We start from the raw sequence: 16,875 nt of genomic DNA on the forward strand, positions 1-16,875 counted from the left end.
GGAAAATGTGGGCAGTAACCAGAGAAGGGGCTTGGTTGTTGGCTGGCAAAGAAGGAGGGAGTTTGGGTGTTGGGGAGGCGGAAGGCGGCCTTCTTGGCTTCGGGCTGGGCCTTGCGGGGCTCCTCCTCCTTGCTTCCTTGCTTGCTTCCTTCCTTCCTTCCCTCCTTCCCTTCCTCCTCCTCCTGCCGCCGGCCATCGCTGGGACTGAGAAGCCGGGAGCCTTTGCAGCAGGTACCGCCCCGTGTGCAGCCCCGCCATCCTGGGGCCCCTGGGCCAAAAGGGTTGGGCGGTTCTGCCCTCCGAGGCTGAAGCCGGTTCAGAAGGAAGGATTGCGGCCTAGTCCCTAGGCCTCTCCATCCCCAGGGATGCTCTCGTTGCCATGGCGACGCCGAGGCCGAGCGGTCCTCCCAGGCCTCGAACCCCCTGCCCCGTCGCCATAGCAACGGGCCTCCATTGCACAGGCCCAGGCGCTCCCCCTACTGTTTCCCCCTCCCAGGTCCAAGGCTGGAATGGAATGGAATGGAATGGAGGGGCGGGGGGGGGGCGTCATTCTCTTCCACAAAACAGAAAGTGCATTGGGCCCTCCAGGTTTAAGGCTTTGACTTTTGAGGCTTTGAGCATTGATAGGTTCTCTCTAAGAATCTCTATACAGAGAGAAATTATTGGTGCCAAATTGACCATAGAGTTGCAGTGAGAACGTCCCTAGAGAAGACACTTCTCTAGGCATTTGTAGACCCTCCCAACATGGTTCTATGGTCAACCTCTGGCAGATATTGACCATAGAGTTGCACTGGGGAGTCCTAGAGAGGTGTTCTCTTAAGTAAAAAGAATAATAGTTGTGATATGGAAGGCTTTCACGGCCAGCAACCATAGTTTTTGGTTGGTTTTTTGGACTATGTGGCCATGTTCTAGAAGAGTTGGTTCCTGTGGTTAAAGTGAACATGTGTTTAAAGTCTGTGCCAGCCACAGCTGCTGGCGAAACATCAGGAAGAAACTATTCTAGAACATGGCCACATAGCCCGAAAAACCCACCAAAAACTGTGGATGCCGACCATGAAAGCCTTCGGCTTCCCAAAAAGAATAGTGCTTTTTAAAATTTGCTGTTTCCCCACATTCACAGGGGTCCTTCACCCCTAACCCCAGCAAATGTGGAGGGACCACTGTATGCAAGACAGGATTGGGGTGGTTTATCAACCCACCACCACCACCACCACCTCCTATTAAAAAAAAACCACATTTTGATACTGAACATTGCATAGAGTCAGACACATACCCCTTCTCCATGGATTCAACCAGCCATTTCAAAAATATACATATTCCAAAAAAGCAAACCTTGATTTTTTATGTATATAAAAAATATTCAATTCCCAGGATTCCTTAGCACCGAGCCTGGGTAGTTAAACTGCATTCATCTAGTAGTGTGTAGTAGTAGTAGATAGAACATGACCAAATAAAAGTTAAATACAATGGGCCTTTAGTATCCAGAGGTTTGGTTCCAGGACACACACACACACACACACACACACACACACACACACACACACACACACACGCTGAAGTGCCATTAAATACAATGGCATAGTAAAATGGTGTCCCATAAATAAAATGGCAAGATCAGGTTTGCTTTTTGGAATTTATATATTTTAAAAATACTTGCAAGCTGTAGATGCTTGAATCTGTGGATAAAAAATCCATACATATGGAGGGCTGACTCACCTGGAAATATAAATTCATGCTTCTTAGTCATGCTCACAGGGGAGAAAATTTGGAATTCCTCCTGGACAGAAGGTTGGACTGGAGGACATGTCCTGGGAAAGGAGGACATCTGGGCACCCTGTATCAGTGGCATCACTAGGATTGGTTATCATCCAGTGTAGTAACTCATGGTGTCACCCCCACCTTCTCCCAAACCACACCATACAGAATCCTTAGTAATGTTTTTAAGTATTTGAAGGGTTGTCATGAGGATGGAGCAAGCTTGTTTTCTTCTGCTCCAGAGACTAGAACACAGAACAATGGATGCAAGCTACAGGAAAGGAGATTCCACCTTAACATTAAGAGGAACTTCCTGACAGTAAGGGCTGTTCGAGAGTGGAACACACTTCTTTGGAGAGTGGTGGAGTCTCCTTCTTTGGAGGTCTTTAAGCAGAGGTTGGATGGCCATCAGTCAGGGATGCTTTGTGATTTCCTGCATGGCAGGGAGTTGAACTGGATGGCCCTTGTGGTCTCTTCCAACTCTATGAGTCTATGGCCTGTTATAGACTGCCAAAATAAAGCTGCTTCGGGTCTCTTTGGAGGTATGCTGTTTAAATGATGCATGGGTCCTAAGAGTCCGGAGGTCTCGCCAAAGCCAGTCTCCATTCCTAAGCACTGGAGTGCAGCTTTGGTGCAGCTTCTGGACCCATGCATTATTTAAACACCATACCTCCAAAGAGATCCGAAGCAGCTTTATTTTGGCAGTCTGTAACAGGCCTATGATTCTACTAATGTTACTTATAAAAGGTAATTCCCCTATAGCACAATGAATGTAAGGGTGATAAACAATTAGCAAATTAAAACTATACCTTTACATTACAATATATGCACAGCCTATGTGTATTTGCATGTGTGTAGTTTCATGTGGTTAGAGTGAAAATTTGGTAAGATGTGATTTTTTAAAAAGAACATTTAAAAAGAATAATTAGAAATTAGACTTCTTCATATTCAAATGTGATATTACCGAGGCAATTTAAAATTTAAAATTGTTTTTAAAACCTGGGGCTGGGGCCTCTCCTTTTTCGTCTACGGAAGAATGCCATAGCCCATTTCTGGCAAAAAGCATGTTTAGGGAGCACCCCCTTAGTGTGTCACCCGGTGCAGCCCACACACTCCTAATCACGCCCCTTGTAATGTCACACATGAAGACGTCTAATTTCTCATTATTCTTTTAAAATTTCCTTTAAAAACTTCTTACTAAATGTTCACTTTAACCACATACATTTAGACTGTGCATATGATATTGTAAAGTAAAGGCCTAATTTTAATTTTGCTAATGATTAAGCTTTTAACTCAATGCATAAAATGCAAGTCTAAACTGAGCAATTGGATTCTAAGTTATTCAGGAAAAAAATTGAGTGTTGACTTGTGGCTCAGTGACACAAACCACTTTTGTCGCACCCCCTGAAATTTCATCTCAAACTGCTATGGGTGGAGGCACCTTGGGTTGGGAATCCCTATTTTAATCTAAGGGGTGCCTCCTGTTTGAGGCTTGGAAAGATTTTCCTTTTATAGGGTTTGAATCCAACAAAATTAAAGTAAAATAAAATCTCACATTATGGGAGTTTGGGCCCTTCATAAAGACAGAAATGTGGCAATTGTGTAATATAGGAATATGGACAGTACATTAATTTGACAGAGAAACATGTGGCAAAGTGATCTGAAATCAATACTTTATTTGTTACAGTATCTACAGTAGGTAGAAAATGAACTTGTTAATAAATAGATACTTCCTGATTGTCAACTTTGCATGTCATAAATTCTGTTTGTCTCTTATTGATATTTTGAAAACCTGGCAACATTACTTCCTTATCTCTGTTCTCCTGCATAATAATCCATAGCTGAATAGTGAGGAATGTCCCACTGTTCCTATGGATCTACTCTAGTGTGAGTTTGCCTTAGGACTTTGTCTTAAATAATCCTGCATTTGCTTTATCTCTGCTGCCAGATTCATGCTTTGCTTCTTTAGTTATTCTTGCATTGCACTGCTGCTGTCTTTTACTATTTTTGGCAGACTGAGAGAACTTCCATTAGTGGGTGGTTTACAAGTCTGATGAGTAACTGGATTATTGGGGTCTTTAGAGACAGACAAAATCAACCCATCTGGTTGCTCTAAGCGGCAGTGGTCCCCAAACTTTGGCCTTTAAGGGATTTTGGACTTCAGCTCCTAGAATCCAAGACTATTGGCCAACATGGCTGAGGCTTCTGGGAGCTGAATATTCCTTTCACGACTGACAGCAAGACTATAGTAGTGGTTTGAGTGTTGGACCATGATTCTGGAGACCAGGATTTGATTCCCAGCTCAGCCATGAAAGCCACTAGGTGACTTGGACAAGTCATATTCTCTCAGACTCAGGAAAGGCAATGGCAAATCTCCTCTAAACAAACCTTACCAAGAAAACCCCATGGTAAGGTTGCCTTAGGGTCACCATAGATCATAAACTACTTGAAGGCACACATCAGCAATACTAGAGTCTGTATTCTCCCTTGTGTCTATGTATGTGCCTTCAAGTCGCCTGTCAACTTATAGTAACTCCATGAATTTCATAGGGTTTTTTTTCATAAAGTACTGTATACTCGGAAGTGGTTTTGCCAGTTCCTTCCTCTGAACTATAACCTACAGCACCTGATATTCATTGGCAATCTCCCATCCTTTCTCTGCATTTTAATTTTTTAAAAATAATTTTTAATTATTAAGAAAAAACAAAAATTACAAGTGCAAAAGAACCACAATAGAACTACAAATAATAACAACAACAACTTTCTCTGCATTTTAATGGGAAGGGCAAGTTCAAATAAACACAGGCATTCTTGAGCTCAGATCTCTCCTGCAAAGGCAGCTGGTAGGCCTGTTGTTGCAGAAGTGGCAAATCTACTCTTGGTGTTATTGATGCTTCTTCTGGGGTGTGTGGGATCTCTCTCAGGGATTTACTGCTATTGAGAATAAGATCCTGCACTTGGGTGGCTCCTGTACAATCTTGAACAGCTGCAGAAAGAAGGTCCATAAGGCCAAGAGCAGATTGGTCATATGAAACCAGCTGCCCCTGTTCTCCTAGCATTGGGTTTTGCTTTTGTGTGTGTGTGCATCCCCTTCCCCTCCCTTTTTTGGGGTGGGGAGTCTCTGTGAGAGCTACCACTTATCCCCTCCACTGCCAGTAACCATGAGATTCTCCTCCTATGCCACCACTATGGCCTCAAATGTTGAGACCTTTTAGATGCCCTTGTAATTCCTGTGAAAGATTTTACTCATTTAGTCACCCCACTGGACACTACCACATTTGATCAGTTGCTGCCATCACAGGCATCCTTTGTCTGAATGTAAGCTTTCCATTATGCCTTTAGTAGCATTCTTAGAGGCAAAAGCATATAATCTTTTTTTAAAAAATTAAACATAAATCAAAACTTACGTATTTAATACAGATAAATCCTGAATTATGCTAACTCTAACACATATCTTTCTTTCTCTTTCTCACTTATATTGTAATGCTACCATTGACTCTAACTAATCTCTATCTCTGACGCTAATTCTCCTAACATTTCAAGCTGCTCTACCTGCCCTGCACCAACCTTTAAAAAATCCCTTGACATTCAGCCAGTCATCATTCACTCCCAGCATTCCATGCTCTCACCCCTCCCAAAGGACCTTTTCTGAATAGCATACTACACATTGCATACAAAACTATACGGTGGACCCTGGGGTTTGGTTCCAGGGCTCCTCTGTAGATACCAAAATCCAAGGATGCTGAAGTCCCATTTTATATAATGGCATAGTAAAATGGTGCTCCTTATGTAAAATGGTAAAAATCGAGGTTTGCTTTTTGGATTTAAAAAAAACATTTTTTTCCAAATCATGAATGGCTGATTCTGTGGATGCAGACTCCATGGATACATAGGACTAACTGTATTGTCCACCTGTTTTCAGGTAGACAGTATTGGGCTGTATGTTTGATATAGCCCATGCCTCTGCTATTTCTGAATGCTAATGATAGCGATGTTGCCTTGCACCTCCATCCATGAAAGGCTCATTTATTTCAACCTTTTTGGGCTTACTGTCACATCTCAAGTTCACTAGCTGACCAGAGGGTGGTCAAGTGCAAAAGTGGATAGGGAAGCATCCTGTACCATTAATAGTTGTGTAGAATACATTATTTTGCCTTTTGTTATTTGTAAGACAAATTAGGTATGGGTGGTTGAATTTGTGGATGCAGAATCCATGGATACAGAGGGCTGACTGTACTTTACCTTAATTTATCTAGTAGTTGCAAGTACATTTTCTACATAAGTCTAGAACATCACAGACTCCCTCCCCCCCCCCAATCTGATATGATGTCTCTGTCCAATTGCAGGCACCCACGTACAAGCTCCCCTGAGCGGCCATTGGCAGTGTGGGGCATGGCAGCAGTGTGGCAGCAGGTGCTGGCTGTAGATGCACGGTAAGTTCAATGGGGCAGGACCAAGAGGTGAAGTGGGCACCATACCTCATTGTTAGGAAGTAGAACTCAAAAAATGGAGCCAGGTTGGTCTTAGCTTAAAGGGGGGGTTGTCAACAATACAGACTCATGGTTGTGAACACAGTTTAACACTTAGATGTATTGGGTCTGATCTGCACTGCAGAAATAATGCAGTTTGGAATCCTGGAATATGTAGTTTGCTGTGAAGTCAGAGCTCTCTACGGAGAAGGATAAATATCTCACAAGACTTGAGAAACCAGATCTGGCCACAGTGGTACATGCCTTGGTTACATCACGTTTGGACTACTGTAATGGGCTCTACATGGGGCTGCCTTTGAAAAGTGTTCGGAAAATTCAGCTGGTTCAAAGAGCTGTTGCCAGGTTGTTAATGGGCAGATTGCAGAGATCATATGATGCCCCTGTTGAAACAGCTTCATTGGCTGCCAGTTTGTTTCCGGGCACAATTCAAGATGCTGGTTATTACCTATAAAGCCCTACATGGCTCAGGTCCACACTATTTGGCAGACCATTTCTCCTGGTATGAACCAGCACAGACTTTGAGATCCTCTGGAAAAGCCCTTCTCTCCATCCCAACACCATCACAAACACGGTTGGTGGGGACGTGAGAGAGGGCCTTGTGGGTGGCTGGCCCTAGAGTCTGAAACTCCCTGCCCAGGGAGATCAGAACGGCTCCCTCCTTGATGGCCTTTTGCCAGCAGGTGAAGACCTACCTATTCACACAAGCATTTAAGGAATTGCTATAAGGACAGGCTGGGATAATTTGTTACAGTTTTCCCCCCTCTTATTTATATTTTTATCTTTTTAAAATATGTTTTATTATTTTTAATAACTATATGTTTTAATATTGTAATCATTTAATTCTTTTTAATGTACTTCTTATTATTTATTTATTTATTTATTTATTTTAATTTTTATGTTTTTAATTGTACTGTTTTTAATGCTGTGAAGCCGCTCTGAGTCCCAGTCCTGGGAAAAGAGTGGGATACAAAATAAATAAATAACACTACAAATCTCAGAATTACATAGCATTGAACCATGGCAGTACAAGTGGTGTCCAACTGCATTAGTTCTGCAGTCCAGCTTCTTAGTCATCTGGATTAAAATACAGTAAGTAAGTCAATATTTATGTAATAATAAGTCAATATTTATGTAAATCCCATGGGGTCTCCTTTCTAGTTAAAGCCTACCAATAGAATCCGAGTCTTATCCTTAGTAATTTCTTGAAATAAACAGGTCATTCTTTGGTATTGACTTTTTAATTAGTGCAGGAATTAAAACAGCAATTCAAAACATGTCTTAAATTTGGGAAGAGAAGCTGTTTCAGCCATCTTGATTTTTGGAGCAAAAGATTGCTAACATTTCAGAGGCTAGTAATCCATGTGCATCTCTTTAGTGTATACATACTAAATTGTATTTAGACATACAATTGCAGTATTGCTGGCTGAGTTTGGGCCCCAGTGTTGTAATAGAAGGCACTGTGCTGCAGGGAATCCTAAAAGAGATTCTCTCCCTACAGTTGGTGCTAACCCAGCATAGTGCTGAAGAGTCATTGGCCTGGGGCATGCTCAGCCAGAATGTACTTTGGTTTAGGCTCCAAGCAGCTGATGCACAAACACCCACCCCATTGCAGGTACAACGCATACCGCACTCCCAACTTCCCGCAATTCCGCACGCAGTATATCCGCCGGCGCAGCCAGCTGCTGCGGGACAACGCTAAAGCCGGCTACGATCCCACGCTCCGTAAGCAGTACCTGCGGCTGCGCAGCCAGCTCCTGGCCCAGCGCTACGGCCCCCTCTCAGAACAGAGCAGCTTTCGTGCCTACAGCAACAGCATTGTCCGAAGCAGTCGCACCACCCTTGACCGCATGGAGGTAACCAGGGCTCCTGGGTTGAAGGGCAGTCAGAGAAACAGACAAGTGCATTTCAGCAAGGAATACACTATATAAATGAAACTTATTCCCCTAGTGGAGAGATGTTGATGTCCACACCTGCTGTGATGACATTCGTTCCCATCAAGCAGGGCTAGATATAGCTCTGCCTTCTGGGTCCATTTTGTATCCCAATGGCCCTCATTTGGTGTTGTAGGAGCTTTTTTAAAAAAGCTGGAAGTAAACTGGAAGTGACTTTGAAAAATGGCTTCTCCTTGGTCTAAACTATCTAGGGGGATTGAAAAACATGGTGAAAATGCCCCCACAGCTCATAGAGGGCATTGGGTATTTGGGGTCAAAAACATTGGCCCAAGGACTCCTAGGAGGCTAGTATGGCCCCTTAGCCTCCCACAGTTGCCTAGCCCTGCTGTTAAGCATATTGCTGGTTGCAGCACAGGGCACATACTCGATGAAGCATAGCATCCCTTGCCATTAGGCTCTTAGGAATAGAGGAAGCCTTATATAGTCAGACCCTTGGACCACCTAGCTCTATAGGGTCAGTACTGAATGACAGCAACTTTTCACTTCTTTCCTATCTGTACCTAGAAATCTCTGGTGGTCTTCCATCCAAGTGCTAATAAGGCTTGATTCTGCTTTGTTTCCAAAATCAAATGCGATTGAGTGAGTTCAAGGTGGAACATATACTCCGCCATAGGTACTATGTGCATCCAAAGAAAGCCCACATTATATGGCCTTAATTCAATTGCTAATCCCAATTTAGACCCATGAAATCAATTGCCAAATGGTCAACTAAGACTTATGTAAATCCCAGTGTTTCCTAGTTTTGACTAGAAATTAGATTCCAGCCATTGTGTACAGCTGAAGTGTGCAAATTAAGTATATCTGCATATACTCACTTTGCACAATTTTGATCCCAATATTTAGTTTTTCAAAGAATTTTCAACTATGGTTGAAGATTTGCGATAGGATAATGTACAGGAAAGGACAGACAAAGCCCAGTGCAAAGTAGCTATTGGAAATACAGTATTAAAAATGTAGCCCCCCTGAAGGACCTTAATCTTTCTGTTGTAAGGCCTAGAAAATGGACATGCAAAAAAGGAGGAAATAACATTAGGATACAGGTATGAGTAGTAGCACTGTGCTGTTTGAATGTTGCTGCTGCTTCCTCTTATGTGCTGCAGCTTCCTGTCCTGAATTCCTTGATCCAGGGGGACATGCTTTGCCCTTCTCTTCCTTTCAGCAAAGCACATCCCTGAAACATGTCGTCTCCTCTCTTGCCATCAAATGTTAACAATTAGTAACAGTTATGTGTTGTATCATAGGACTTTGATGACGACCCAAGAGCATTGGGTGCTCGTGGCCACCGCCGCTCTGTCAGCCGAGGGTCCTACCAGCTGCAGGCTCAAATGAACCGAGTCGTGTATGATGAGAGGTATACAGCCAACAGAAACTTGATCTGTAGGGTACCATATTCATTTCAGTTTGGTTAAATGGTCTATGACAATGAATTTGAAGTTTTTATTAAGGGCTGTTGGTAAATGAGAATTCTGAAATGGGTGATGCATTCAGAACGCCTTTGCACTTCCAGCTAGCCTTATCCATCCAGCCCGAATTGCAATTCATGGTGTATCTTGTAGCTCAGTGTGCTGCATCTTCCTTTAGACCCCCAGGCAGTGTTGTACCCACTTCGGTGGCAGAAGCCAGCCGTGCCATGGCCGGGGATACTACGCTAAGTGAGAACTACGCCTTTGCTGGCATGTACCATATCTTTGACCAGCATGTGGATGAGTCTGGTGAGTAGTACATGAATTTGATAGCATGGGGTTTGTTGACTAGCTGCTGGGCAACTCCCTTTTGACTCTTGAGGGCATCATATTAGTAGCACAGATGATACAAATTGGAGTGACACAAGGATAGTTCTTTGCAGAAAAAGATCCATAATGGGTTATATTCTAAATTTTGTTATGAGAAGAAAGACTAATATTCCTGCTCTCTTAAGGTGCAGGTTAAGCTATAACAGGAGGGTTGGAAAAGCCTTTACAGGCTGCAGTTGGCAGTTTTGCTGGTAAGCATACTTAAGTGCTGTTGAAACTATACTCTAGCCTAGCACAGTGCCTCCCATCTTCCACAACACTGTTCACAACAGTATTCAAAATACACTTTGGAGAGTTTAATAATTGTGTTGAAGGAAGGCAATCCTGTTTTCTAAGTGGTGCCTGTTCCTGTGGATGCCTGTAGCTGGAGTGTAGAAAAACAATTAAGACTAATGAAGAATTGTTTTAGTTTGTTAGGCTCTGGGGCGTGGTGTGTGTATTCTTGCACTTGGCTGTCATAGTCCAATTAGCCTTCTTTCTCTCCCTTTCCCATGTTTTTCCCATTCCTTTGCAGTGCCCAAGGTTCAGTTTGCCAATGATGATAAACACCTGCTAGCCTGCTGCTCACTGGATGGCACCATTTCAGTGTGCCAGTTGGTGCCCACTCCGCCTGTGGTGCTGCGGGTGCTGAAGGGACACAGCCGGGGTGTTTCTGACTTTGCCTGGTCCCTCTCCAATGACATCATTGTTTCCACCTCACTCGATGCCACAATGCGCATTTGGGCTACAGAGGATGGGAAGTGCATCCGGGAGATTCCAGATCCAGATGCTTCTGAACTGCTCTGCTGCACTTTCCAACCAATGAACAATAATCTCACAGTGGTGAGTGAATGATGATACTGTATCTAAGATAATACTCTCCTTCTGCAACTGAAGCATTGAGACATTGCCCCTTTAGAGAAGGCTAGCTTGCTTGATAATGAGTCTCCTTGTCCTTATCTGCCCATGATGCAGATGAGGAAAGAACTGGTGGATTTGATAGAAATATGGAAGAGGGGTATAGAACTGATGCTATTGGTCTTCAGTGCTTTTTGTAGGGTGGGAATGATCTTGTCACAAGACAGTGAACATAGGCAGTATTACATTTTCCCTCTCTAGGTGTTCCAGCTGCTTTGTGAATCAAAGTGGGAGACCCAAAGTGAGGAAGAGCAGGACAGGGAAATGTATGTGTGTTGCTTATTTTCCTTTGTTTAGTTCTATGAAGTAGTATGAACTTGCTGTCTTTTTCTGTCCCTGAGGTGGGAAATGGAAAGCACAATCTCCATGTGGTGAACATTTCAACAGGGAAAAAAGTGAAGGGTGGCTCAAGCAAGCTAACTGGCCGAGTCCTCTCTCTCTCCTTTGACTCCTCTGGACGTATCCTCTGGGCCGGAGATGATAAAGGCAGTGTATTTTCATTCCTCTTTGACATGGCAACAGGTGAGCTGAGGATGAGATTGGGAGTCTGACAGGAATTATGCAAGATACACTTTGCCTTAAACATAGTCCTCTGCTTATCACCCCTCCTGCAGGAAAACTGACCAAGGCCAAACGTCTGGTGGTGAATGAGGGCAGTTCTATCACCAGCATCTCAGCCCGCTCCTGGATCAGCAGAGAAGCACGAGACCCATCTCTCCTCATCAATGCATGTATTAACAAGCTGTTGCTATATAGGTATGGTATTTTACATGGCACTGTTATGCTAGAAGTAGAATACTATAATGAGCCTCTAGTTAAAGGGTGAGACACGTTTAACCTCTCGTTTCAATAACTTTCCTTGCTGCCTTCCCTGACAGGGTAGTGGACAATGAAGGAACACTCCAGCTTAAGAGAAGTTTCCAGATACAGCAGAACTCACATCCTGTCCGCAGCATCTTCTGCCCTCTCATGTCATTCCGTCAGGGAGCTTGTGTTGGTATGATTGGGCCCTACCTTTATTACAGAGGGGGATAGAGGACAGGGATTCCTCCCCTGAAGTTTCTTGTGGGTTGCTAGTTCTAAGCCTGTAGTTGCCCCACTTTACCTGGCTGCCAATACAAATGGCTCATAATCACTGCAGTGGTAGAAACAAAGATCAGAATTAGCAGTCTCTCATATAAAGGGCTAACAGATCTAATACCTTTTCTTTGTGCATTTTAGTGACCGGCAGTGAGGATATGTGTGTCTACTTCTTTGATGTGGAGCGTGCCACCAAGGCCATCGTTAACAAGCTACAGGGTCACAGTGCTGCTGTGCTGGACGTCAGCTTTAACTGTGATGAGAGTCTTTTGGCATCCAGTGATGCCAAGGGCATGGTTATTGTCTGGAAGAGAGAACAGAAGTAGCATTCTTTTCCTTGACAAGTGTAGGGAAGTACTTTTAAGATTGTCTCAGGAGGCAACTGAGGTGACAGCCAAGAGCTCAGAAGAGGAGTAAAGGTGTCCTTTTTTTCTTCTTGCTGGTTCCCTCCCCATCTCCTGTAGCTAGAAAAGTACTGAGCATACCTCTACAGTGCACCAGCACCCATTGCTTCAGTAGTGGGCTTGTGTACAGCGGACAAAGGAGCCAAGTTAATACTAGGAAACATTTTGTTTTATTGTGGTTTATGGTGTTTAATGTCTAGATTGTGTCCTGTTGATTACAGTAGCCATTAAGGGCTCCTTTGGCTGCTGGTTAATTGGCAGCATAGGATTCGGAACTCCAAGGATTCTTTTCTGATTCATCAGCGTGGTTCAAGTTCCATTTAGTAGCAGTCTACTCCTTGCCAGTGCAAAACAGCTTTAGCATTCTAACAATGGCCTCTTCCAGCCTAGAAATACTGAAGACCAGTAATATTTACACAGCATGAGTTAAAACACCACCATACTCAGTGTGAACATCACATCAGGGTTATCCAGCACCAGGAAGCAAATTCTCTTTTGCCTCTGTCTGGTGCCACTGAGCCATCTATTCTGAAGGATTAGCTTGCATTACTAGTCTGTCTCTTAGACTTCTGAACTCTATAGCATTAACTTTGTGCACAGACTTCCCAGCAACAGGAAGTAATTCCACTTGCTCATCTGTACATTGGACTGTTAACATGTTATCTCCAACTTGAATGGACATGTTCCTAGTTTGAAATAGGGGATGTACAGGTAATGAACAGTTTTTTCCTCCACATCAACAATGACTGCTACAAATAATACTGATAGTGTATTTGGAATTTACAAAACCTCTGGCTGGAATATTCCTGACAGCTGTATGCAAACCCAGGTGCTCCTCGAAGTCTAAGTTCTACAACAAATGGAGTCTGTTTAAATTGAAATTTGCAGCTACTTAATGTAGTTACCTTATGCCACTTCTACAGCATGTGTGGCATTGTAATAGGGTGGGCGGTGGGGAACTAGTTATGTAGAAACTCTTCTGTATTGTTGCTGTGATTGTGTCCTTTACCTTGGCTTTGTTCTCTTTTCTGTGAACTAGGAGAAAATGTTTCTAAGGTCCTTGTTACCGGAAAAGGTGACAGGTGGTACTTGGCCAAATAGATTTTTATGCTAAGTACCCAAAAGATAAGGATTTAGTTATGGGATGCTAGAAAGTTTTTCATTAGCACCATAACACCATCATATGAAGAAGCATAAGCTGAGCTAAGGGGATCATCACCTCAGAGGTGAAAGTCAGCCTCGTTTTTGCCTCATACTGCACAGCGTAATGGAGGGGTGAGAGATGTACAAGTATGCAGATGAGGGATTTAGCACAATCTATGTTAACAGTGGTTTAACAATGCTTCCAGCACTTAATGACATTATTCAGCTCTAGAAGAAAGATTTATCAGGTAGAGAATGAAGAATAAAGATTAGTCTATAACGGAGTGCTGGAGAACCTATGGCCCTCTACATGCTATTGGATTCCAGCTTTCTCCCTAACGATTGGCTGTGCTATGAAGTGAACTGGAATTCAACATCAAGATGTCCAAAGGTTCCCCACTCCTGCTGTAAAGGGACAAATGTTTAAAAGCAGCATGGGGATTTTGGTCAGAATTTTCCCATAATCACAGATGTGTTTTAGGAAAAGTGACACAATGAACGCTGGGCTAACAGATTACCTAACTGTATTCCTAATGACCTCTACCTGCAACTTGCCTTAGCCTCAGTTTAACAAAATAAACAATGATGTCTGACATCTGGCAGTGCTTTTTTTATAAAAGCTCTGTAGTACTCTTTCATTTGTTACAAAATAAGTCAGTCACTCTGCTATTTGTTTTGAGCACATTAAGAATCCTACTGGATCAGACAAATGGTCTCCTTAGTTTTCCTGTTTTCCCAATAATAGCTAACCAGATGTCTCTGAAAGCTTGCGAAGATAAGAAGGCAATTATAATCTCATCAGTTACTGGGAGCAACAGTGGCTCCGAAGGTACAATATCTCTGAACTTGGAGTTAGCATGTAATAATAATAATTGATAGCCTTATCCTCCATAAAATTACATAACTCACTTTTAAGTCATCTAAGCTAATGGCCACACTTCTTGTGGCAGTGAATTTCACATGGAAATACTGACTGAGGAAGTACTTCTATCCTAAATCTTCTGCAAGCCAGCATATTTGAACATTAAGTTCTAGTGTTATGAGAAAAATTGCTGTATTTCACATATAAATTATTTTATAAACCTCAGTATACCTCCCCTGCCTTTTACCTCCAAAGAGACCCAAGTGTCATAACCTTTCCAGAATGAGAAAGGTGCTCTAGCCCCCAGTAATTTTCACTGCCCTTTTCTGTATCTCCAGCTCTCCTCTTGGAGATGTGGCAGGTGATAAATGTGCCTATGGTTATGACAAGAGATTTCAATGCTATGATAAAATTAACTGGTTTGGGCATCAAACCTAAATGTCTGTCCAGTACAGTTATAAGACCCCCTTTTGTACTTCTGAAGAAATTCACAAGCAAGTAAAATTGATCTGCAGATCTAGTATAGTCTTCCATAATTTTTCTGCTGATGTTTTTTCTAATTCCCTACTCCACAAAGTTATACAACAGAAATCATCTGATGTTTTTAAAACAAGTATAAGATAAAATAAGGAATCCAAACATGTTATTTATCAGTCATAATTTTATAACTTCAGAACAGATTCCAGAATATAGCTGTTTTCAGAAGCTAGATTCTCTATCCCAACCCACTTCCAAAAAGATATTAAAATATTTCCCATTAAAAAATGCATTAGTTAAAAGAGGAAACACTGAGGCTTTTCGGTTTGCATAGGGCTTAAATTCATGATGGGTAGTAAGTGCGATTTCAAGTACAAATTTATGAGCCACCCTCACTGAAAAGGTTCCATGAATACATAAGGTGGGCAGCAGTCATATGGCACATTGAGGTAATACAGAGTCTGTGCACAGACAAATTGATTTAAGATACAAAAATGGCTGTGTTTTCCCACCTACCTATTGGGCGGCTAGGAAGTGCTTTGCATTAAAAACCAAGACCTCTTATCCCTAAAAAAATGACACTGAGAGGGGGAAATGCCAGTGTTTTCTGCCCTGTTGCACTTGCAATCAAGCCTTTAAAATAGAAGAAGCTTTAACCCAGGTTCTGATGAGACAGACAGACTTACAGTGGAAGTTTTCCTCTGTGCTGTGGTTTCTCCAGCCATCTCAGCAGCATGTTTGACAGGTCAAACCTTCCTCCCACCTAACAGCACAGATGCCATAAGAATACTCTGGTCTGGCAGTGAGATACAGTCAAGTTGAGCTGGGTTGCACAGGAGATACGGGTTTACCATTCATAGTCCTGTTAACTTGTTTTTCAAGCAGACAACTGCCTGATTCTTACTCTGCAATCGTTCAGCAACTGTCAACTTTTTTTCTTGGCTTCCAGTCCAGGCCTGATCAGACGTTTTCCAAGCAAAACTGATAAGGAACTAAAAGAGGTATTTCCGGCAGGACTCCGTGCCACATTTACACTCGATTCGCATCCGCTTCTTTGGTGAGCCACCAAGGCCTCCCACCAGCCCAAAATTAGAGTCCATCCTTGTGCTTTCAGCATTTACTGGGTCCACTGTGGGAAAGATTTATTCTTTAATTATTTAAGGTATTTATAGTTAGGAGAATCACAAGCTTTTACTTTGTAGCATACCTAGCATGGGCTGGCATCCTGTTCAGTAATTATGATTTCATAAGTCTGCCTTATACCACCAAAGTTCAGTTTTAGAGATGTGCATTCAACAACCAAAAGATACCATCTACCCAAAATCTACCTTTTCAGCCACCACCTGCAACGTGGCCCTTGCTATTTTACTGGAGAACAGAGGATGAGCAGAGATTCATCCAGCACTGCAACAAGCATAGGAACAGGCCATATTGTGGAGAAGGAAATGCACTGCTGAAAGGATAGGTGTTGAGCAGTATCAGTAGATGTAGCTAAGGAAACATTGCTAGATCTCCCAATGCAGGATGTCAGTGACAAATATACATTTCCTAGTACATGCTGAAATTGGTAACAAGGATCCTCAATAGCCCATATCTAACCGTTAAATATCTAACAGTTCCTTTAATGTGTAGCTACCTAATGCACCCTTAAAGAGAAGGTAAAAAAGTACAATTTGCTTATAAAGGTGGTAACCGCTCTGCTTTAGTTCAGAGGAAATCCAAATGGATTAATAATAATAGTGGTCTTATAACACCCTTCTTTAGGCATGATGGAACTCTGCCTTGTTTTAGCAGTGCACTAAACACTCCCCTTTACCCAATCTGCTTCTGGCTTTTTTCATAAGCCAGGAAGGGAAAGGGTTGAATACACATGTGGTGGTCTTCGCCTCTACAAGATCTTGTCCACATCTTTAGGATATAAAAATTGAAAAGTATCCACTATCACTGGACAGGCAGAAGCCACAATTGCACCTGCTGGATCTGTATTAATTATAGCCTGCAAGTCAGAACAGATCAAAGCAA

At 42.6% G+C, this 16,875-nt stretch overlaps 2 protein-coding genes across 3 annotated transcripts in view; one reads left to right on the forward strand and one right to left on the reverse strand.

Moving 5' to 3' along the window:
* Nucleotides 1-14,107, forward strand: WDR13 (WD repeat domain 13). The gene is made up of 10 exons (XM_042452469.1): nucleotides 1-231; nucleotides 6,102-6,188; nucleotides 7,858-8,098; nucleotides 9,439-9,548; nucleotides 9,779-9,909; nucleotides 10,505-10,812; nucleotides 11,229-11,409; nucleotides 11,502-11,643; nucleotides 11,766-11,884; nucleotides 12,109-14,107. The coding sequence occupies exons 2-10, from the start codon at nucleotides 6,148-6,150 to the stop codon at nucleotides 12,291-12,293; spliced, it is 1,458 nt and encodes a 485-aa protein (XP_042308403.1). The 5' UTR covers nucleotides 1-231; nucleotides 6,102-6,147; the 3' UTR covers nucleotides 12,294-14,107.
* The window catches only part of SUV39H1 (suppressor of variegation 3-9 homolog 1), a 21,016-nt gene continuing 12,136 nt past the window's right edge, over nucleotides 7,996-16,875 (reverse strand). The window contains exons 6-7 of one of the 2 annotated variants that reach the window (XR_006102220.1): nucleotides 15,540-15,982; nucleotides 7,996-8,111 (exon numbers count right to left, since the gene is read on the reverse strand). Coding sequence is in view for 1 of the 2 variants with exons in the window: in XM_042452470.1 (XP_042308404.1) it covers nucleotides 15,846-15,982 (137 nt within the window). In the remaining variant the exon portion in view is untranslated. Of the gene's footprint in view, nucleotides 8,112-12,522; nucleotides 15,983-16,875 lie in introns of those variants that run through there. The other variant, XM_042452470.1, reaches the window with a different exon arrangement.

The sequence above is a fragment of the Sceloporus undulatus genome, chromosome 2 (assembly GCF_019175285.1).
Source record: "Sceloporus undulatus isolate JIND9_A2432 ecotype Alabama chromosome 2, SceUnd_v1.1, whole genome shotgun sequence".
Lineage (NCBI taxonomy): Eukaryota > Metazoa > Chordata > Lepidosauria > Squamata > Phrynosomatidae > Sceloporus > Sceloporus undulatus.